Source organism: Geotrypetes seraphini, chromosome 10, assembly GCF_902459505.1.
Source record: "Geotrypetes seraphini chromosome 10, aGeoSer1.1, whole genome shotgun sequence".
Classification (NCBI taxonomy): Eukaryota; Metazoa; Chordata; class Amphibia; order Gymnophiona; family Dermophiidae; genus Geotrypetes; species Geotrypetes seraphini.
Genome location: NC_047093.1, coordinates 37,297,908 through 37,322,066, shown reverse-complemented (window position 1 = coordinate 37,322,066; position 24,159 = coordinate 37,297,908). Strand labels below are relative to the sequence as shown.

Genomic DNA, 24,159 nt, shown 5'->3' with positions numbered 1-24,159 from the left:
GATAACCATCCGCTGACAGAGTCAGTCATCTTGCCCTCAAATACAACACTAATATATTTCTAAGATCAGTGCTAACATTGTAGGGGGGAGATAATTGGGTCGGACATGGGGAGGATGCACATTAATCTGCAAATGAATCACACAATACCTATTATGCTGTTATCACTCCCTCTGCACACTCTCCACGTCTCAATGTCTTTTCTGTACTCTATCTTTTCTTCTCCCCACATCCACTCCATCTTCATATATACAGTACTTACTCACCTCCTGGACTTCATTTTAGCATTTGAAGAAGGGAACTGTCATTCTCAACTGCCACAATAAATAGACTGGACTATACTCTGCTATTTCTGTTACCACACTAACACAACTACCCTTCTTGAAGTAATAATGAAGGAATACTGTTTTAAAACATTCCTTACCCTTTGTCAAAATAAGATGTATGTGCTGAATGAGAAAACTTTGTGTTGCTGCTGTTCATTACACCACTATTAATATTTCCAGATATATAGGACTTTCTTGATGCCTGGTCCTTTGCAAAATTTCTGCAAGCTGCTAATTTAGATTCTAAGGCCTGTAAGGGGGAAAAAGAAAGAAAATAGTGTGACTATGATTAGGACACGCCATAAAACTAACAAATACTTTTTTCTATTCATTTTACAATTAAATGGTGTCAAGTTCCTAACTCTGTGCGGCACCCTGTCAGCACCAAACACTTATCGCCAGGGAATCTCCTGTCTCTAGACCCTGGTTACCCCATTTTCCCCCTAAACGTTGCTGAATAACCCTACCCTCTGTTTACAGTTCCAGAGGAGCAAAGAGGTACAGGGAATGAGGCCTGAGGCATCCGGACCCTCTTTTGGTCATAGTCCTGCAGGACCACTGCTTCCCCATATTCCCTTCCAGAATCTGAGAAAAGGTCTTTAGACCAATCCCTGAGAGTTCCTGCAGCCAAGGGCTTGACCACAGGACTAAAGGCCTGTTCCACACATCCACATCTACCAAAAATTTTATTCTGCTGCACCAGTACATCTGCACTATCTGCTAGAGGCAAAGAACACAGTACAATGCTGATTATTCGAACTCCAATTATCTGGATTGCTTCAGTGAGTCTAAGTTTATATTTGAGTTCCCCCTGAAGTACTATTCCTATCACTCTCCCTTCCACTAGTGCTCCTTCTCTGCTTCTGCCACCACAATCAGCCCAGCCCAGCCCAGCCCCCTCCCCCCCGAACCAGGATACTTTCCCCCACAGTTAGCATGCCCCCCTGCAATAATTTTTTTTAATTTTAAAAATACCTTCAGTGCACCCCCTCCCCCTGACAAGGAAAGGCAGCATTCCTCCTCCAGCCTTTCCTGAACAGACACCAGCCCCCCTCCCGGACCACAGGAAAGACCCTAGGCCTACCTTGTTTCCCTGGTGGTCTAGCAGCTGCACTGGGGCAGGAGTGATCCTACTTGCTCCTGCCCATGCTCTGTCAGTGACGACAATAGCTGCAGAGACTTCCAGGGGCAGTATCGTGGGGCTACATGGATGCACCGTGAAGAGGCCTAAGGCTCTGATTGGCCCAGACACCTAAGGCCCCTTCTTATGGGGCGTCTGGGCCAATCAGAGCCATAGGCCCCTTCTCAGTGCATCCAGGGAGGGGTCTGAGACTCTGATTGGCCCAGGTAGGAGGGGCCTTAAACAACTTGGGCTAATCAGAGCCTCAGGCCCCTCCCCGGTGCATCCCAAGATGCACCAGGGAGGGTAAGGCCCATTTTCAAAGATGCAGGCCAGCTAGGAGGAGAGAGTCTGTATCCCTCCGTGCATCTCTTTGAAAATAAGGAGAGGGAGGGGATTTGCCGGCGGCATGAGTTTCTTCGCAGCGGGAGAGAATTGGCATCTCTCCTGCTGCAGGTGAGGGGGGTTTCGCCTACAGCATGGATTTCTTTGCAGAGGGAGAGAATCGGTATCTCTCCCGCTGCAGGTGGTGAGGGGGCGTTTGTTGGTTGACAGAAGGGAGAGATTGAACATCTCTCCCACTGTTGTGGGGGTTTTTTTCTTTAGTGTATTTTCTGCACATGTGCCCATCGCTATCACCAGTGATGGGAACATGCAAATTTATCAAATCTTTGCTGCTGTCCGCCAATCTCATTTACATGCATGTATGATATTGAAGATTTTTCAAGTGATGTTGTATTATAATTGTTTGATATTTACTGTACACTTGATGTAAGTTATAAAATGAATAAAGAAATTAGAAAAAAAAAATCATTTACATGCGTGATTTTTTGAGAATGTTTCGATTTTTTCAATTCGCTATCAAAACGCCTGCATTAGGAGACCGTCGCTTTTTAACGTGGGTTTTTGAGAATCCTGGCCTGAGTGAGGATGATTGCTAGGGCATGGCTTAAAAGAGAGAGATTGACTGTTAGGCATTGGGGCAGGAGGTGGAAAGAAAAAACATATAACTCCTGGGTCTGGTAAAGGGGGCTTTGTTGCCAGTACTAAACTGCAAATAAACTATCAAACAGTAATCAAAGGAGGAAAATATTTGAATTCTAAGATGTGCTGTCCACTGCTAGGCACTTTGTGAAGACCTGAGGTACTGTAGACAGGCTAATGCAGTGTCCAGGATATAACACAGGACATTTCTGTGCTTTGGATGAATTGTTATATACATGTTCACATCTTTCAGATCTTGAACCCCATTTAAGAAGAGAAGAATATTTGCTAGAAAATCTATTTTGGATTTGTCAAGAGTTTTAAGTCCCTGAGATCTAGAATCAGCTCTACCACTCCCAATTTTCTTGATATGAGAAAGTATCTGGTACATACTTGTTAAGATGGACCTCATCTATCCCTCTGGAAACTAAGAAGGGTCTGTCTTTCTTGTTTATCAACTTTATGAATGAGTTAATTGTAAGGGCCAAAGTCAGTACCAAAGTAATGGGCATTCTAAGGGAACCTTCAGTTTTACACACATCCAAATTAACTTTCAGGTAGCAAGCTTGCAGTGCCAACACCTCCCTCCCCCACCCACACCACCAACAACATGAAATACCCAGTAGTCAAGTTTAGGGCTTAAGATTACAATGCAATGACACAAATGGGTTCCTGTTGATATGACAGGAAGGGGAAAAAATGTCCAGATAGCTGCAAATGAAAGTTCATAGCATCAGATTCCAGTCCTGGTTCTTAGGAGCAGATTTACATTTTATGTACCCCTAGGCACAGGATTTTCAACATCTTCTATCTAATTGAGTCGCACATCTAAAAATGCAGGGCTTAAGGCAGCCCATCCTGCTTCCTTGTGTGCTAGAGTATAAGAGTTAACTTGGTGTGAAAACCATACTCTCTTTAACAAAAAGGGGCCTAGAATTAATAAAGGATCACACTGTGCTAGTCTATGTTTTATGTTTTTAATGGCTAGATACTACAAAAACAAGTTACAATAGGAGCTGGAAATACTTACACCTACTTTCCGCAAAAGGTCCCCTACAATGTTTAGTGCAGATATCCTAGCAGAAGGTGTTAGTGGTGTGGTACCAAAACCATTTGGTATACCTAAAGGGGAAAAAAAACAACCAAACAAAAAAAAAACTGTAGCTGAATGTTTACCAAATGTTAATGAAACACAAGCTTAGCTAATGTTAAATATAACACCTTCTATTAAACCAAATAAAAAAATACAAAGGTCAAATTTCAGCTTTGTTTCACTACAATTTTTTTTTCCAATAACTGGAAAGAACTTAAAATGAGTGTGTAGTTATAAAGCATGTGATATGCTGGTTGACTATAATAAACAGCTTTATGAAAAGTAGTTTACTGCAAAACAAACCTTTGGGTGAAGTAAACCCACTGTCTGCTATTTTTCCAACTGGTGTGGCTGGTAAAGAAAGAGAGGCCTGGACCGCAGAATCCATCTTCTCACAATCTAAAGTTGGAGAACTAGGAGCAGACTTTCTTATTCCATCAGTTTGTCTTTCACGAACTGCAAGCTCTTGCCTTAAATCTGTATAGTACAAAGTACATCTATGTTTGCAGTATTCAGACATCAAGCATATAACTCAAATGGCAATCTCCATTCAAGATAAGCATTGCATGTTGAGATGATATATGTATCACACTCCCTAGAAACAGTCTAAGGGATTTTTGACAGTCTAACGTGAACTGTTACTTTAAGTCTGAAAAACTTCATGACTGCCCGCACCACACATGCGCGAGTGCCTTCCCGCCTGCCGAGGCACAAGATTACTTACTCAGTTCCATTTAAGCTAAGAAGCCAACCAGGAGAGTCAGGTGGGATGTGATAATATCTGCCTGCTATTCCTGGATAACACCTGTTACGATAAGTAACTGTGCTCTATCCTAGGACAATTAAGCAATTGGCTATATAGCAAGTAGTCCAATACTATTCAATAAAGCCTTCTTGCCATATAAAATCAAGTTTGCAAGCCAATGGTTAGAAAGATTTTAATACTGGGGAGTCTCAGAACGCTACCCTGGTTCATAAATCTCAGCGTAGCAGCACTCCTCACCAATTTCACCCTGTGTATTTCTTAACTGCTGCAAATTCACTGCTTACCAACATACTGAGCTTATCAGCTCTGCTTATCCAGCGACCAAGATATATTAAAATGGCCGCGACGTTGCTTGCAAGAATTATGATGTCATGGGAGGGTGTATATCAAGCTTGCAAGGAACGCCGCGGCCATTTTAATATATCTTTTGGTCGCTGGATAAGCAAAGCTGATAAAAGCTCAGTATGTTGGTAAGCGGTGTCTTTAATGAATTAGGAAAACAGCAGCTAGTTTAGAGTATGTGATTTGATGAGATGTGTTTGTTGTTCCCTACAGTTGTGGCACTAGCCCCGTCCTGAAGAAGAATCGAAACGCGTTGGTGGGGAGCAGTGCAACAACACAATTAAGCTAAGTTTAAAAATGAATCATTAGAAATGAATTTTGATGAATTGAAGAAATTAGCAATGAATTCTGCAAGAAAAGATTAAGAAGAATAAGTTCAAATGAATTAACAAGAAACATAGGAAAAACAAGAAAAATTGTGTTCAGTATTTAAAGTATTTACATTATATTAGTTATTTCTATTCCACCAATACCTTGCGGTTCGAGGCGGATTACAAAAGAAGTTATCTGGCCATTTCCAGAGGAATTGAAGAGAAGAGCGGGTTGCTTCAGAGAATTGGGATGAGTCTTGCGGTGTTAGTTGGTCTTCAAGGATTTCTTGAATAGCATGGTTTTTATTTCTTTTCTGAACGATTTGTAGTTATCAGTAAATTGGAGAGTTTGTAGTCCAGTTTTGCAGCTTGCGTGGCTAGAAGGCCATCGTACAGTTTTTTTCGTTTGACGTCTCTGATTGGGGGATGCGTGAACAGTTTGTGGGTTCTCCTATGTCTGGTTGAGGTAGTTTGGACTGTCTCCATTTATGGTTTTAAATAGTAGGCAGTAGAATTTGAATTGTACTCTTGCTTGTATTGGGAGCCAGTGTGAGTCGAGGTATGCCGCCGTGATGTGGTCATGTTTCCTTAGTGAATAGATAAGTCTTAGCGCTGTGTTTTGAACAGTTTGTAGTTGTTTTAACATGGTTGCGGGGTAGGGGATATAGAGTATGTTGCAGTAGTCTAGAAGACCTAGGACTAGGGACTGGACCAAGAGCTGGAATTGTGTTCTATCGAAGAATTTTCAAACTTGCCTCAAGTTTCTCATGACCACGAATTATTTTTGTATTGTTTTATTGATTTGTGGTTGCATAGTACAACAAGTATTTGCAGCAGGGTGAGATTGGTGAGGAGTGCTGCTACGCTGAGATTTACGAACCAGAGTAGCATTCTGAGTTCAGAAGAAAACTAACTTCTTTGCTCCGCGGAAAACAAAGAACTGAGGAATCTCGTGCCTCAGCGGGTGAGAAGGCACCCGCACATGTGCAGTGCGGGCAGTCGCAAAGTTTTTCAAACTTAAAGTGACAGTTGTCATTTGTCAGACTGTCCGTACCGGGCTCCGTGAATGATGTCACCCATATGTGGCAGAACGAGACCTGGGAGTAATCATTAGTGAAGATATGAAGGCAGCCAATCAGGTGGAGAAAGCCTCATCTAAAGCTAGACAAATGCTGGGTTGCATCCGGAGAAGCTTTGTCAGCCGAAGGCCCGAGGTGGTGATGCCGCTGTACAGGTCCATGGTGAGACCACATCTGGAGTACTGTGTACAGTTTTGGAGACCACACTATCGGAAGGATGTGCTAAGAATGGAATCGGTTCAACAATTGGCCACCAAGATGGTCTCAGGGCTCAGGGATGTCCCTTATGAAGAACGACTAGGTAGGTTGCACCTTTACTCTCTCGAGGAACGCAGAGAGAGGGGTGACATGATAGAGACGTTCAAATACGTTACTGGCCGCATTGAGGTGGAAGAAGATATCTTCTTCCTTACAGGCCCTACGGCGATAAGGGGGCATCCGCTGAAAATCAGGGGAGGGAGATTCCATGGTGACACTAGGAAGTACTTTTTCACCGAAAGAGTGGTCGACCGTTGGAATAATCTTCCACTTCAGGTAGTTGAGGCCAGTAACGTGACTGATTTTAAGATCAAATGGGATCAACACGTGGGCTCACTTCAAAGAGGAACTTAGAGGGGAGGGTTATATGAGTGGGCAGACTTGTTGGGCCGTAGGCCCTTTTCTGCCGTCATATTCTATGTTTCTATGTTTCTATCATTCATGGAGCCCGATATGGACAGTCTGACAAATGACGACTGTCACTTTAAGTTTGTTATATATATATATCATTTGCAGTATCCAAACTGCATATTAGGTACTTATCACAGATGGTTTATGTTCAATTTTTAGCAATAAACCCATCTATGGCAGTTATACATTACAAAACTGAACAAACTCTACTATATAACAAAAGCTAGAGTACCATAAACAACAATAGGGCAACTCCTATAAAGCAGACAATTGCAGGAAATAAAGAAACAAAATCTAAAGAACTATAATGTGTTGGCAGATCTTTTAAAATGTGGTTTACCATTATTATGTCTGCTATTTCTAGAAATTTCTTGCAAGAAGAAAATCCTAATTACCTTATATATGAACCTGAATCTTGAATAATCCATCAGCTCCATAAAAACAAAATCCTTGCAAGAATTGTATTTGAATATTTTAAGGTGATATATGCAAATAGTAAATGTGATTATTCTTCAACCATACCTCTTGCTTCATCCTTTAATCTCTGGACAGAAACTAGCAAAGATTCTTTTTCATCAAGTTCACTTTCTAGAAATGCGTTTCTCTCAATGGCTTGATTCAGCCTTTGTTCAAAATCTTCCAATGAGACTATTGTTGCCCTAGAAACAAAAATTGTTTTTTTTTAAGTGAACTGCTGTTTCACTCACACAAGTGGGAAGAAAAGTTATAAAGTACTTAAAAAATAAAAAAAATAAAAGCTTGATGTAATAATAAAGAGAGCTTTACAACACAATAAAAATATCTGGTCAATAGTCAGCCAATAGCAGTCATCCTACAGGATGTGCCTCGCGCCACAAGAGGCACGTCCTGTAGGCAGTCAGCCAGCGAGGATGACTCCTCCTCAACAGTGTGTCGCAGCACACTTGAAATCTCAGGAAGCACACAGTTTGCGATACACTGTTCTAGACCATAGGGTTATTTCCCCATACTCGCATGAGCTGCAGAAGAAATCCATTCCAGATTTTTCACTCTGCCTCTGTATCACTTCACTGAACAGTCTAGCGTCCTCTAGTAGTCAATACTGAAGCACCGAGAGGCACCATATATGTGAAGTAGAGACACCAGTAAGAACAGGCAACAGAAAGTGTACCGCCAACACGGGCTCCAAAAAAGTGCAGCCCAACTTTTCCACAAGAGAACAACTATACCCATTCTCTCCAGCCCTCCAAGACCAGCATGGAGAAGCATAAAATAATTGAACTGTAAACAGGTGAAGAAAAGACAGGGCCGGGAGTCTAGAATGTCTCACCTATCTACTGAAAAAGAGCTTACCAGGGTAAGTACATAATCTCTTTTTCCAGTGCAATAGGTGAGACATTCTAGACCATAGGGACGTACAAAATCAGTCCCCCACAAATAGCTATGGTGGGCTTGCTGCACTGGCCCGTACAACAGAGGCACGGAAGGCCGAGTCCTGCCTAGCAGTAACATCCACTTTGCAAAATGCACCCAACGTGGGAAAAGAAGACCACGTTTCAGCCTCAGAAAGCTCCTCAGAAGGAAAAGAGCTAGCTTCGGTTCACGAAGAAGCCACACCCCTGGAAGAAAGCACCTTGACGGAAACAGAGGACTGAGTCCCCGAAGAAAGAAGGCTGACGAAAGGGCCTTACAGAACTCATTGGAACTCATGGCCTCAGAGCGGAACGCACCTCTCCACAACAAATGAGTCAGCACACACAGAGACAGAGATACGAAACACCATCGTGATTTCCAAAGAAAACATGAAAACCCTGCACACGACCAGTTTCCACCACAGACATCCTAAGTTGAGGAAACAGTCAAAAGAAAAGGCAGGCAAACACACTGTCCGCTCTATAGGAACAGCCAAAACAACGGCCTTGAGTGTCAAAGCCAATAGAGAACCATCTAAAAGAAGGCCAAAGGTAGCCTAGAGAAAGTCAGACAGCACCAGGCTAAGGTCCAAGGCCGGGATAGGAGAGCCAACCAGCTGTCTGCCGAGACGAGGCCCCGGCAAGAATGGAGTGACAGCAAGAAGAGCCACCACAGAGGACCAACTGTCCCGGGATCTAAGAAAGAGTCTGGGCACCATAAACCACAGAGACACCCCTGAAAGGCCAGCATTCATCCAGAGGGAAGAAAAGCAAGAATCCACAAAACTGTAGCCAAAGAGAATGGAGCTGAAGACGAATCCACATATTGAAAGGCCCCCTTGCCACAGTGGACACTGACCTCCTGGATGATTGTACAGACCATAGAAGAGCCTCAACAACAAGGGCAAAACATCTCAGATGCCCAAAGGCCGCCTGCTCAAGAGCCATACTGAAAAACCAAAGGGCCCAGAACTGGCATGGCAACAGGACCCTGCTTGGAAGGGTCCGAAGTGTGCAGCTCAAAAACTGCAACCTGTACACTCACACAATCCAGCTGAATCCACCAACAGCACACGGCCAGAATGTACCAAGAGCCTTTGAAGGATATGGCCGACCTGCGGCCCCGGAGTAAAAACAGAGAGGAGAAAGCATTTTCTGCCAGCACTGCATAAGTGCGCCAAGGCCCTCCGCTTTAGGACTCAAATCGTCTAGGAAGAAGACACATAAGTGCTGAAATCCTAAAGCGGCCATAAGATTGATGCGGAGACTCCACCAGCATGCCACAACCAGCGAACAGGGAACAGGGTCTACTCGTTTGGTTCCAGAGACCATCTGCTGATGAGGCCTATTCACAGGTTGCCCATTCTCGCCACATGCGCTGCTTCCAGTTGCAGGATAAGGCGCTCCGTCGAAGACAACGAAGGCAGGCTTCCAGAGCCAGAGGAGTACTCTTGGTCCCTCCCTGGCAAAAGACAGGAAGCCACCACCGCCAAATAGGCGAAGAAAACCTTGATCACTTGGTCCCCTGTAGTCTGCTGTAACCACATCCGAGTAAGCCAATGGTTCTCAGTTCCACCAGACAGACGGACCACACCCTCTTTGAGATCGTCCAGCCTCTGATTAGGACAATTGCAAGGAGATCCCCAGCCCCAAAGGCTGGCATCTGTCTGTAACACAATCCAGGAGACAAGGAGGAGTAGAAAGCTCCTGTAGAGAGATTGTGGGTGAATCCTGCTTGAATTTGCAGAAGCCACGGAAAACAAATCTGCTAGGCATCACAGGTTAGGGTCCAGCAAAACTGGAAGGAAGGCTGAAGACAACATGTGTGCCCCTTTTCAGGAAATGACATCCAGTGTGGCAGTCATGAAGTCCAGGACCTGAAGAGAATCCCCTGCCAAAGGGGATGACCGCTCCAAAAGCGCAAACATCTGTACACATTGTTTCTGCCGTCGAGACATAGGCACGCTGACACGGCCCGCAACCTTACTGAAGAAGACTCCCAAGCATGCCAACAACTGTGCAGCTGTAGAGAACTAATTCTGAGGAAGACAAACCAAGCCAAATCCTCCAGCACCTGCTTCACTCCAGAGAGGTCAGAAAGTCCCCTGGAGCCACTGCTGCTATGACCGACTGCACGAGCTCCAGTCGGAAGCAGGGATGCCTGAAAGCCGCATACACATGCTGAAAATCCAAAAGAGGCCTCCAATTCTCTGAGCTGCTCTGAGACACGCAAAAGCATAAAGAGTCGAAAGATGAGCCTGAGAGTTTGTGTGCCCCCGGCCCTAAAGCTGGAACATCCAGCAAGAACTAAACAGCAGACTGGACTCTGATCTGCGTGTCCAAACCTCCAGATGGAGAATCCACAAACCAATCTGGCAGAAGCTGGACAAATTTCAGCTGGCATCCTGATCAAAGAATGTCTAAGACTCACCTGTAATGCTCATCCAGGCACGCAAAAAACTCAGAGAACTGGACTCCTATCTGAAAAGAGGCAATTGGCATCCTGGCGACCTGGTATCCTTCTGGTAGGTTGGGCAGGATAAGAAAATCACTGAGACATTCAATGTGCACACTGTCAGAATCAGCTGGAGCCATGAAAATGATGATGCACAGTACCCTTGGAAGCACTGTGGTTACTATCAGGCCTTGGGAGATGGTCCAGTACTGAATCCAGGAGGACTTGCAGGCCCGAGTAAAACAACAACTGCCCCTGAAAAATCAGGCTCGCTAAAGGCGCCTTAGAAATGGACAAACTAGCCTACAGCCCAACCCATTGGTGGGCCGAAAGGGAGTACACGGACACCATTGCCAGCACCCTGAATAGGACATATGAAGCATCGCTAGAGAAAGTTTCCCAGCCATCAGCAGATGAAGAGGCAACTCTACCGCATCAGTCTCCAGGATGCACAGCCAAGAGACAGGCACTTGCGACAAAAAATAGTGCCACAGCAGCTCTGAAGCCCAAATTGACCGTTTCAAAAAGGGGCCTGAGGACCACAGCCACACAGCGGTACTGCAGAGCTGTCAACTCAATACCCCCTGCACAGGGAAGAGAAGTGACCTAAGTCACCTGTGCCACCAGAGAATCTACCTGGATCTGCTCCAAAAGCTGGTTACACACCAGAACCAGGGGATACCAGCAGGACATAGCTCTAGCATTCTGCAAAGTACCTCCTAGAGAGAGTCAAATTGCTCAGGTACCAGAAACTCATATCCAGATGCCAGGGAAAGGTCACAGAATGTTTGCGCCCACTCTAAAGCCTTGGCAGAGGCGGCTGAGTGGATAAACCCAATTCCTGTAAAGCCACAGAAAGAACCAGGAAAGCTGCAAAATAGATGAAGCACAGGACAACAGAATCAGCACCCAAAGGATCCGCGGATACAGCACACAAGTCCTGATCCCCCGATCCGGGAAGGGCTGACTGGCAAACAAGCAATGATAGAGAGCAGACCAGCTTCTGGATTCCCCAAAGCACTATAAGGCAAATCAGCAGACGGAGGCGAGAACATGTTCTTTATTGGGGAGGGGATCCCCATCTCTTGACCTGCCAAGTAGGTATCCAGCTCCTGGGGGGAAAACTCACCCTCAGATGACTTAAAGTCGCTTAACTCAGTCTAAGGAGCGTCCACCGCCAGTCAGAGCAAATATCCAGCCATGCTGAGCCCAGAAATCGCTAGAGGCAGCCTATCGATGAAAATCGTTATTGGAGCCTATCAGCTCCTCTGTACTCACTGAGACCAGAGACACAGATGCTACACCTGCTTCCAGCCTTTTCAATGGCTGGTTCAGGATTCACTGCCACAATGCTGGGAAGGCTCTCTCCACATTGATCTTCGGGCTGCAGGTCAGACTCCACTGTCTGACAATGTTTCCACACCTGCGGACCACCAGATTTACACCAGGATGGGCTGAGGCACGAAAATGAAGCCTGCATGCTGCGGAACATCACTGAGCCTCCTAAGCTTAACAGGGAGTGAGACTAGGTCAGGGCCGGCCCTGAGCTCCAAGGAAGATTGTGCAGACTAGCTAACAGGTACTCTGAAGGGATCAGCCTATCAGCTACAGACCCAAGTCTATGAATTCTCAAGTAGGCAGAGCATCAAATCCACTGGAAACACGAGAATAACTGCGAAAACAACGGAACTACGTTGAATTAAAAACAATAAAATGAGGAGAGCAGAACACACATAGCTGCAGTCATGTGTGCAGAAGAAAAGACAGCTAGAGGGCGCTAGACTGTTCAATGAAGTAATACAGAGGCAGAGTGAAAAATCTGGATTGGATTTCTTTTGCAGCTCATGCAAATATGGGGAAATAACCCTATGGTCTAGAACAGGGATCTCAAAGACCCTCCTTGAGGGCTGCAATCCATTTGGGTTTTCATGATTTCCCCAATGAATATGCATTGTAAGCAGTGCATGCACATAGATCTCATGCATATTCATTGGGGAAATCCTGAAAACCCGAATGGATTGCGGTCTCAAGGAGGGACTTTGAGACCCCTGGTCTAGAATGTCTTACCTATTGCACTGGAACACATATTCAGTCAGAACCCACATAAGGATATTTGGGCAGTTATTAGTTTTTTTATATATTGCCTGCCATCTTTATGTGGTACAACCAAAGCAGTTTATATAAACACATAGGAAAAAGAAGGCAAACTAAGGTCATATGGCCTATCCTGTCTGCCAGTCCATGCCATCTACTCTTTTACTCTTTTGTCCTAAGCTTTCTTGAATTCAGATACATTTTCATCTATACCATCTCCACTGTGAGTCTAATCCACAAATTCATCACCCTTTTCAAGAAAAAGTATTTCTTCAAATTACTTCCGATTCTATCACCTTTCACCTCTATACTATGCAGGGCAGGATTAATTTGTCGAGGGCCCCTAGGCACACAAGTGCTGTCAGTGTCAGGGACATGTTGGAAAGCAGCAGCAGCAGCAGTGAGGAGGTGAGGGGGTAGAGGCTATCTTCCTCTCATTCATCTCCTTGCCACCCCTGTCCCTTGGTCTTTCCCACGATTTCCACAATTTCCAGCATATCCCCTCCCTCCATTCTTGTAGCCCAGCATCTCATCTCCGTCTCTGATGGCCTGACATCTCCCTGTCCTTTTTCCTTCACTATCTTCCTATCCCATAATCAATCATCTCACCACCTCTCTCTTCCCTCCCCCTCAGGGTCCAAGATTGCTTCCGCTCTCTTTCCTGCTGTTCTCTCTCCCTGTCACCCTAAGATCCCACCCATGCCCAACATTTCCCCTACTTTCCCTCCCTCTCATCCCCTGCTCCAACATACCGCACTTCTTGTTCTTCCATCTAGCATCTTCCCCTCCCCAGGCCTACCGACTTCAACTCATTTACTGCTCTGTGCTATCTCTCTCTCCTACCGCAGCTTGTAAAGAAATTGAACACACGCCGCAGGGCTCAAACAGTGCGCGTGCCGCTGATGGCTTCCCTCCTCCCCCTCATGACGTAACCTCCCATTTCGTTTATGGAGGAGGGAATCCAGGAGAGGAGAGGAGAGAGAGAGAGAGAGAGAGATAGATCGCAGGCCCGGTTTCTTTTAATGGGGGATCCCAGTGTTGCTGATTGAGGGGGCAGGGCCCGATCGGGGGGTCCGGTGTTGCTGATCAACGGGGGGGCCCAGTGTTGCTGATCGATGGGAGGCCCCCATTGCTGTTTAAAAAATAATTTTTTTCAGTGTTCTCCAGCGGGGCCCCATGACCATTTTGGGCCCTAGGCACATGCCTATGGGCCTATTCATTAATCCAGCCCTGATCCTATGCCCCCCTCATTCCAGAGCTTCCTTTCAACTGAAAGACTTGCCTCCTGTGCATTTATGCCACAAAAGCAACATAGTAAATGATAATGATTTGAACAGTCCATCCAGTCTATAATAATTACATGCATTACAATTTCATGATTCAGGGGATGAGAGAGGAAGAAATGTTGCCAATAGGGGTGGAGGAGAGAGGAAGAAAAGTTGGACTCATGGAGAAAGAGAGAGAGAGATGTTGGTTGGGGAAGAGAATGGGGTTCAGAGGAGAGGAAGCGTGCAGGAGGCAGAAAGAAAGAAATATTGGAAATGCAACCAGAGACTCATGAAATCACCAAACAACAAAGATAGGAAAATAATTTTATTTTCAATTTAGTGATAAAAATGTCTCAGTTTTGTTAATTTATATCTGCTGTCTATATTTTGCTCTATATTTGTCTATTTTTCTATAGTTGTTACTGATTGCATATTTTAAAGTCATCTGCATTGACCTCTTTGGGAAAAAAAAACCCTGAATAAATTAACATTTTCTGTGCACACAGTGTGCTTTGAGTTTTTTTAAATTTGTGGTTACCATTATGTATTAATAAGATTATATTGTGTGTATATGAAAAATTGATGAAAGAAATTGTGTTACAATTAGTGCTATTATTATGGGGATGGGGTCACAGTTTTCAGCATTTTCTTAAAATTCATCCTTCCAGCACAGTATCGCAAAATTCCAGGCAATGCATTCCAAAGTTTAGCACCTGCCACAGACAGCACCACCGCACCAATCCTAACATGAGAGATTGGCATCTAACCCTCTAAGCTCAGTTTCAAAGTATTTTCTGATCTCGGATACCTTTTTAGGCTGATAAATTTCAAAAAATCCTTGTAAAACAGCCGGGGGAGACATGATACAAAATCTGATGTATACTTGAAAGAATCTTAAAGTGAACTCTATGCTGCATGGGTAACCAATGCAGTTGCTTCAGCACTGGGGTTATGCGAATCATTCTTGGGACACCAGTAATCAATCTTGCCACAGAGTTAATCAACATCTTTAGTGGCCTCATCTTCACTTTAGCAACTCCCAAGTTTAGTGCATTGAAATAATCTACCTTACTCAGGATCAGTGCTTGCACTTTACCAGTGTTCTTCAATTTTTTGACATCTATGAACTGGCAAAAATATAAGAATTATTTTGTGGATCGGCACCAGTCCGCAGACTGGCAGTTGAAGAACACTGGGTTAAGTCGTGGGCCAGACCCTGCCCATCTCCGCCCCAGACCCCGCCCCATAATAATACTAATTGCAACACCATTTTTTTCATTCATTTTTCATAAACCGAGGTACCACTGTGTATGTGTATATGTATATGTATATATATATATATATATATATATATATATATATATATATATATACATACATACATACATATACACACACACAGTGGTACCTCGGTTTACGAGTACACCGGTTTGCGAGTGTTTTGCAAGACGAGCAAAACATTTGCAAACTTGGTGCCTCGTAAACCGAGCTTGCCTCGCTGTACGAGCGCCCCCCCCCGATCCGGCATCCTCCCCAGTGATCCGGCATCCCCCCCACTCGCGTTGCCCCCCTCCACCGCGATCCTACTTCCCCTCCCCCCCCTAGCACGTCAATGACACTAACTTTACCCCGTCTTGGCACCAGTGCCGGTGCCCGAAGTTCCTCCCTCTTCTGGCGCGGCCTGGGCTTGGCGGTGCGTCAGAGATCCTCCCTCTTCTGGTCTGGGCTGGGCTGGACTGGCTTTGAGCATTTGCGCATACTCAAAGCCTTCTGGTCTCGCTCTCAATCTCGGAGAGGTGGAACCAATCAAAGCAGTTTCCCTTACTTCCTATGGGGAAACTTGCTTTGATATACGAGCATGCTTCTGGAACGAATTATGCTCGTAAACCAAGGTTCCAGATTTCCGAGCATAATTCATCTGTGTTCTGGTAGGAATGAATGTTGAGAAGCATACAGGTTAATCATAAATGTGTTGTTAATAAGATTATATAGTGTGTGTGTGTGTGTGGTGTGTGTGTATGTATATATATATATATATATATATATATATATATATATATGTGTGTGTGTGTGTGTATATATGTGTATGTATATATATATATATATATATATATATATATATATATATATATATATATATATATATATATATACACACACACATACACACACACACACATATATACACACACACACTATATAATCTTATTAACAGCACATTTATGATTAACCTGTATGCTTCTCAACATTCATTCCTACCTGAACACAGACAACCCCTATTCAAATACGGGACCAAAAAATAAAAGTACTAATATATACAAACAAACCCTAAGATGTAAGACTCTGCATGCAGTACAACCCCAGAGAAAAAGAAACAAATGCATTTCTTCCTGAACAGTGCAAAATACAGACAGCAGCTGTAAATTCTCAAAATTGACACAATTCAATCACTAAATTTAAAAGTAAAATCATTCCCATCTTTGTTATCTCTCTCCCTCCATGCTGTGCTTTACCTTCTCGCCTACTCCCACCTGTCCGTTTTATGCTGCACTTGGTGTTATCTTCAGGCTGGCTCCCTCTTCCTCACTGATGCATTGCACAAAGCCACGGGCAGCTGCTCCTCGCACGAATCCTGTGCCTCATCTGGAAGCCTTCCCTCTGATAGCGACGTCAGAGAGGCAGCTTCTGGTTCAGGCACTTAACATGTGTAGGAGCACTGAGGAAGAGGGAGCCGGCCCGAAGATTACACCATATCGATGCAGTGCGGACCTGCAATTGAAGAATACTGTCTTGGGCCCAATGCATGTGCCAGCCCTCCGGACTGGCAGGAAATTGCTGCGGACTGGCACCAGTCCACAGACCAACAGTTGAAGAACACTGCACTACACTACGGAAGTCGAATGCTGGTAACATAGGTTTTAATCTGTATAACAGTTGCAATTGCATATATCCTGCCTGAATTGTTTTCAATATTAGTTTTGCCATAGTTAAACAATTATCCAAGCATGTCATCTCTTTTTTTACTACCAATCGTTCCCCCATCACAACATCATCACATGGGTATCACAACTTTGCCTCTATTCTATCCAAAACTAAACTCCTAGAACACTTACATGCAGGTCACCTAAAAAGGCACCAAAATGATCAATATTCTAAATTAAGCTATAATCCATTTTTGTGCAAATGCATTCAATACAATATTAAAACCAAAACCGAGGAGATTGCAAGCCCTAAGAAAGCACATGGGCAGGGTTACACATACTCGGAACTTTACTTTAGCTTTGCACTGTGGGAGAACTATTCCAACCCAGTTATCACTGTGTACAATTCAATCCCGCTTGTTGATGGAGAGAATTTTTCTCTGAAAAATAGCCTGAATATAATATCATTTGTACCTGATACTACAACCATGTAAAATTCCATGTGTGCTTGGAAAGACTGTCTAGGTTTTTATAGAGGTCTCTATGATATGGCTAATCTTGCTTGCTCTTGAGAGAATAAGCAAACTTTTCATTTAAAAAATATTAATCCTGGCTATGAAGATGTTATGCTTCATAAATGACATTACATGACTGTTTAAGACACTGTATAGCAGAAGTCACTATAACAGAACTCACCGTTTAGCTCGCTCCAAGTCATCATTTGCCTGTTCTAGCTCTCTTACATATTTATGAAGCTGATCCTTAATACCCCGTGTTTGGCCAAGTTCATCTTCTAACATCACTACTTGCTTATAGCTCTGGGAATATTGTTGTTCAAGCTTCTCCTGAAAACAAAAAAGGTAACATGATATAATTTTGTTTTGGTATACACCATTTGAAAATGAAGTCAACACATACACATACAGATATCATGAATAAAAGGAAAGAATGCTTGTGCCTGGTTACTTAACCTAATTTTGTTATTGCTTATATCAGAATCAAGAAGACTGAACCACAGCCACAGCAGATTAAAGAAACTGGCAGAAAAATAAAGACAACACAGATTGGATATATCCATCTAAATTGGGTCTTCTGGATATATGTACTCATCTAAATTCTTCTGTGGTGCTTATAATAAAAGGACTTCTGTTTATTGGAGGTCTATTATTTGCTCCTGCTTTTTCTGAACATCAATAAAGACTGTATCAAAATAATGGCAGGTTAGGTAAAAATCTGCTACACACAACTGAACTGTACAACAATCTGCTATTCCTGATCAGTCAGAGAGATACCAATTGATTCAAAAGCAAATGACATAAAAAAAAAAATGTCTGGTCTAGAACTCTCAACTTTCCCCTCTTACCTTTTATGAAGAGATTTGTGAATTCATCATGTTTGGCCTTTATTACAAATTGCCAGGGCTCTAGTGATACTATTTTAATCTACAGATACTGCAGGGCACAGGGTGTAGCAATGGGGTAATGTTAGCTACTCTATATGTAGCTAAATTTAAACATCATAAGATTTTTCCATCACCTTTTTCCAAAACAATTCAATTTGATAACGTTTTTTGAATGATATTTTTTGTTTATGGATAGGTACTGAAGGAGAATTAAAGCAATCTGTGATTTGGCTAAATTCCCTTGATACACATCTTCAATTTACTGTTATTCATTCTCTTTTAGTACACAAACTTAATGTTCCTATCTGCCTAGTTTATTATCTTTTTACCTACCCATATCTTTTTACCTTGTATCACCAACTTAGACCTAAGAAACTCTCCCTCACCCAGGAAGACTCTCTTTCTTCTTACCTCTCTGCTTTGGTAAATATGCTTCTGAAAAATGTTTATGCTTGCTTCTGAGAACACCATGAGAGACTAATTTCACAGATACTCTTTGAACATATCCTGTGGTTAGGTCCTCCCACCCCTAGGCTCACATTACATTTATACTACTATGTGTTACTCTCAATCCTCAAGCTGATGCTAAGGAAAATCTTCACTAATTAAGTCTCCTACTTCCAAGCCTCTCATTACCTCACTTACCCCCTCTTTTACTAAGGCATGCTAGTCGATTTAGCATGCGCTAAATGCTAACGCGTCCATAGAATATGATGGACGCGTTAGCATTTAGAGTGCGCTAAATCGTCTAGCGCGCCTTAGTAAAAGGACCCCTTAATTATCAAACTCACTCTTACCCTATACATAGACACCAACCTACAATTCACTACTGTATAAAGTACAGTTACTTACCTGTAATGCACAGTTACTTACCGTAACAGGTGTTATCCAGGGACAGCAAGCAGATATTCTCACGTATGAGTGATGTCACCAACGGAGCCCCGGTACGAACCACTTTAAAAGTGCATCGCCACTTTAAGAGTTTAGAAAGTTCACGATAGTCTGCATCACGCAGGCGTGAGTGTCTTCCCGCCTGACGTAGGCACGCGGTCCCTTCAGTTATGATAAGCCAGCTAAGAAGCCAACCTGGGAGGAGGGTGGATTGTGAAACTATCTACCTGCTGTCCCTGGATAACACCTGTTACGGTAAGTAACTGTGCTTTATCCCAGGACAAGCAGGCAGCATATTCTCACATATGGGTGACCTCCAAGCTAACAGAATGGGATGGTGAGAGTTTTGGCCTTAAGAAAATAACTTTTGCAAAACTGATTGGCCGACGTGCCCATCCCTTCTGGAGAATAGATACAGGAAATTAAACACGAATGTAAGACGGGTAAGGTTGTAATCTTGGTGGATTTCAACTTTCCAGGGATAGACTGGGACCTGGGAATCGCAAATTGTGGCAAGGAGGCAATGTTCCTGGAAGTGCTAGGGGACTGCTTCCTGGAACAATTGGTGGGAGAGCCAACAAGAGAAAACGTCACCTTGGACTTGGTCCTAAGCAGCATTACGGGGCCGGCTAAGGAAGTAGAAGTCACAGTCACGCTGGGGACGAGCGATCACAACAGGATCAACTTCAAACTCGATGTCGGGAAGGGGAAAGATAATAAAACCTCAACCACGACTGGGATTTCAATTTTCCAGGGATAGACTGGGACCTGGGAACCTCAAATTGTGGCAAGGAGGCAACTATAGACCTGCGGGTCTCATGTCTGTCCCTGGGAAGATGGTTGAGGTGCTGATCAAGGATAGCATAACCCGGCACTTAGACACACAAGATCTGATGAAAGCCAGCCAACATGGATTCAGGAAAGGGAAGTCATGTTTGACGAACCTACTTCAATTTTTTGAGACAGTGAACAGACAAATTGATAATAGAGAACCGGTGGATATTATATACTTGGATTTTTAGAAAGCGTTCGACAAGGTTCCACATGTAAGACTCCTCAGGAAACTGCAAGGCCATGGAATAGAAGGAGACATACTAAGATGGATAGGCAAATTGCTGGAGAACAGAAGGCAAAGAGTGGACATAAATGGGAAATTCTCAGACTGGGAGACTGTGACTAGCGGTGTGTCCCAGGGCTCAGTACTTGGGCCCATCTTATTTAATATCTTCATAAATGACCTGGAGGATGGAACATCCAGTGAGATCATCAAGTTTACAGATGACACAAAACTATGCCGGGCAATAAAATCGCAGAAGGACAGCAAGGAACTCCAGAGCGACTTGAGCCGATTGGAAAATTGGGCAGATAAATGGCAGATGAAATTTAATGTGGAAAAATGCAAAGTGATGCACTTAGGCAGAAATAATAAGGAATACAAGTACAGTATGTCAGGTGCAACTCTGGGAAAAACCGAACAGGAAAGGGACCTGGGCGTATTAATCGATAGGACTCTGAAACCGTTGGCGCAATGCGCGGCGGCAGCGAAGAACGCGAATAGAATGCTAGGCATGATAAAAAAGGGAATCACGAGTAGATCGGAGAAAGTAATACTGCCGCTTTATAAAGCAATGGTCAGACCACACTTGGAATACTGGGTCCAACATTGGTCTCCATACCTAAAGAAGGATATAAAAATACTCGAGAGGGTGCAGAGATGAGCAACAAAGCTAATAAAGGGCATGGAGAACTTGGAATATGAGGAACGACTTAAGAGATTGGGATTGTTCTCCCTTGAGAAGAGGGGATATGATTGAGACTTTCAAAATACTGAAAGGAATCAACAAAATAGAGCAGGAAAAAAAATTATTTACAATGTCCAATGTGACATGGACAAATATCAGAAGTTCTGCTTCACGCAACGAGTGGTGGACACCTGGAATGCTCTCCCAGAAGAGGTAATTGCGGAATCCACCATTCTAGGATTTAAGGGTAAGTTAGATGTACATCTCCTTATGAGTGGCATATGGTAACATAAGTAAGGGTAAGCTAGATGCACATCTCCTTATGAGAAGCTTAGAGTGATATGGGAACTAAAACTATGCCAGGGTACACCTGGCGGGGCCTCCACGTGTGCGGATCGCCGGACTCGATGGACCTAGGGTCTTTTCCGAAGATGGCACTTCTTATGTTCTTAATGACTCCAGACAGTAGTGAGAAGTGAATGTATGAACTGAGGACCAGGTGGCAGCTTTACAGATTTCCTCAATGAGAGTAGATCTAAGGAAAGCAACAGAAGCTGCCATAGCTCTAACTTTATGGGCTGTGACACGGCTCTCCAGTGCCAGTCCCAGTCTGAGCATAACAGAACGAGATGCAGGTAGCAAACCAGTTGGAAATCGTTCTCTTGGAAACAGGATGCCCCAACTTGTTTAGATCAAACGAGATGAAGAGTTGGGGAGAAGTTCTGTGTGGCTTTGTGCGATCAAGGTAGTAGGTCAAAGTTCGTTTACAGTCCAAAGTATGCAAGGCTGCTTCTTCAGCATGAGAATGAGGCTTAGGAAAAAACACTGGCAGAACAATCGACTAATTGAGATGAAAATCAGAGACAACCTTTGGAAGAAACTTTGGATGTGTACACAGAACCACCTTATCATGATGGAAAACTGTGAAGGGTGGATCTGCTACTAGTGCTTTTAACTCACTGACCCTCCTGGCAGAGGTAAGAGCAACCTGGTTTCATGGGTCAATAACATTTGGGTGGTGGAATCTGAGGAATCTCCAAAAAGTTCATTGCCCAAACAAGGAGCATTGGCCAGATGATCCTGGTGGTTGACATCCAGCTCCGACACTCGAAGCCAGGCTAAGCGCAGCATAGCCACAGACATAGCTGCAGCTCGAGAGGTGAGCTCAAAAGTGTCATAAACAGAGCGTGCTAAAAATTTTCGCAGCTGCAGCAAACTAAATATGTAATTTTGGAAAAGTACCTTACGCTCAGGTAAATATTTCTGTAGTATGGACACTTGCTTAACTAAGTGTTTAAGATAAAAAGAAAAATGGAAAGCATAATTGCCGGACCGGTTGGCAAGTATGGCATTTTGATATAAATGCTTGCCAAAGCAGTCCATTGTCTTTCCCTCTCTGCCAGGAGGAACAGAAGCGTAAACACTGGCCCATGCAAATTTTTTAAGTGTGGACTCCACCAGGAGAGATTCATGAGGGAATTGAGACTTGTCAAAACCCGGAATTGAAACCACCCTATAAAGGGAATCAAGCTTACGAGGAACCCCAGGGATGGTCAAAGGAATTTCAAGATTTTTATAAAAGGTCTCCCATAGAATGTCGTGGAAAGGGAGCTTAAGAAACTCCTTAGGTTGCTGCTCATAATCTAATGCATCCAAAAATGCTTTAGATGTCTTTGAGTCAGCCTCCAGAGGTATAGAAAGAGTCTCTGACATTTCCCTCAAAAATTTGGAGAAAGAAGCCTTATCTGGTTTTTGAGCAGGCTGAGAGTCTTCATTAGAAGAGGCCTCAGCATCAGTCAGAACAGGCTCTTCAGAATCTTCCGAGAGATCAGAGTCCTGTGTTGGTGGAAGATGATGTCGAGAACGGGGTGTCGATGGGTCAAGATGTTTCATCTTCTTCAAGGATTTACCCGATTTGACCAACATCGTCTCGGGAGATGTGTGTGAAGAAGAGCGATGTCGAGCTGTATCCGACATCGAACCTTGAACTATGCCCGACGGCACCAATGAAGGCTTTCGGGAATCTGGTGCCGAGACAGTAGGCACCAGTGTTGTAAGGGTAGATGCCGATAACAAAGGCTCAGACCGGACCGGCAACGGAGGAGCCGGTGTCACCATGACATGGAGTAAGAGTTGTAACTGCTCCCGTAACTCCGCTTGCAGCATTTCTTGAATTTGCTGCTTAAGAGTCTGCACCGGTAGTGCTGGCTTTTTCGCCGGTACCTTTGGTGCTGCTCTGTGCTCCGGAGATGAGGAGGTCGATGACGAGGCATTCACCTCAATTGGAGCCGAGCGTTTCTTAGGGCGCTTCGAGGTCTGCAGGACTTGGCTCACTGCTGAAGTGACTTGAAGACCAAAAAGGGGTAGGGGAAGGCTTCTTTTCCGGCTTACTCACTGGATGCGACACTGGAGGCAGATTCCAGTGACGTTGAGTGATGTGACATCGACTTCAGTGTGGACTCCGACGTCGGTACCAGTGCCGAATCTCCCTCCATAACAGAACCAAAAAGCCAAACCAAAAAGACGTTGTTGAATTTGTCGGTTCTTGAGGATCCTCTTTTGAAGGGAAGAACAACGGGTGCACAAATCAGCCCTGTGGTCTGGCCCCAAACCTGGATCCCCAATCTATCAGAATAAGACAATATATTCTTTCATTAAACTTCTTTTTCTATTTGAATATAATTCTCCCATATATCATTAAACTTTGCCCACTGATTTGTTAATAGGGCCGATAATCTTATTTCTCACAAACTATTCCTAAGCGTTTCCTCATTTCTCCTAATGTAGGTACATCTTGCTTGCGCCATTGCTGGGCCAATGTCAATCTAGCAGCTATAAATGCCCAAATCCAAAAGTTTAGATTGCGAGGATGTTAAACCTTCTATTTTTGCTCCCAATAGTGCCCTCTCGGCATTCAATTTAGGTGGAGTTTTAATTAATCTGCTCATATAACCAAATACTTGTTCCCAAAACCTCTGTACCCTTTGACATTCCCACCACATATGAAAGAATGTACCTCTTCTACCAAATCTTTTCCAGCAAGTAGCATCACTCTGCTTAATACATTTGCTAATTAAAACTGGAGTAATATACCAATGTGTTAAGAGTTTAATAGCATTTTCCACTAAAGTGACAGCTCTAGCTGTCTAGAAAAGATGTGATAAAATTACTTCCCATTCATCTATGGACCATTCCTTCCCCAGGTCTTTTTCCCATGTTTTCATGTATGAGGCTTTGATTGCTTTATCTTCATATATAATTTTGTATAACCAAGAGATACACTCTTTTGCTACTGGTTCCCCTAATC

At 43.7% G+C, this 24,159-nt stretch overlaps 1 protein-coding gene across 6 annotated transcripts in view; it reads right to left on the bottom strand.

Annotated features, from left to right (window-relative positions):
• Positions 1-24,159, bottom strand: part of NDEL1 (nudE neurodevelopment protein 1 like 1) — a 102,444-nt gene that overhangs the window by 48,807 nt on the left and 29,478 nt on the right. For all 6 annotated transcript variants that reach the window (XM_033961240.1, XM_033961242.1, XM_033961243.1 and 3 more), the window contains exons 4-8: positions 17,514-17,662; positions 7,211-7,347; positions 3,825-3,998; positions 3,459-3,550; positions 423-574 (exon numbers count right to left, since the gene is read on the bottom strand). In XM_033961240.1, coding sequence (XP_033817131.1) covers positions 423-574; positions 3,459-3,550; positions 3,825-3,998; positions 7,211-7,347; positions 17,514-17,662 — 704 coding nt within the window. The remainder of the gene's footprint in view (positions 1-422; positions 575-3,458; positions 3,551-3,824; positions 3,999-7,210; positions 7,348-17,513; positions 17,663-24,159) is intronic.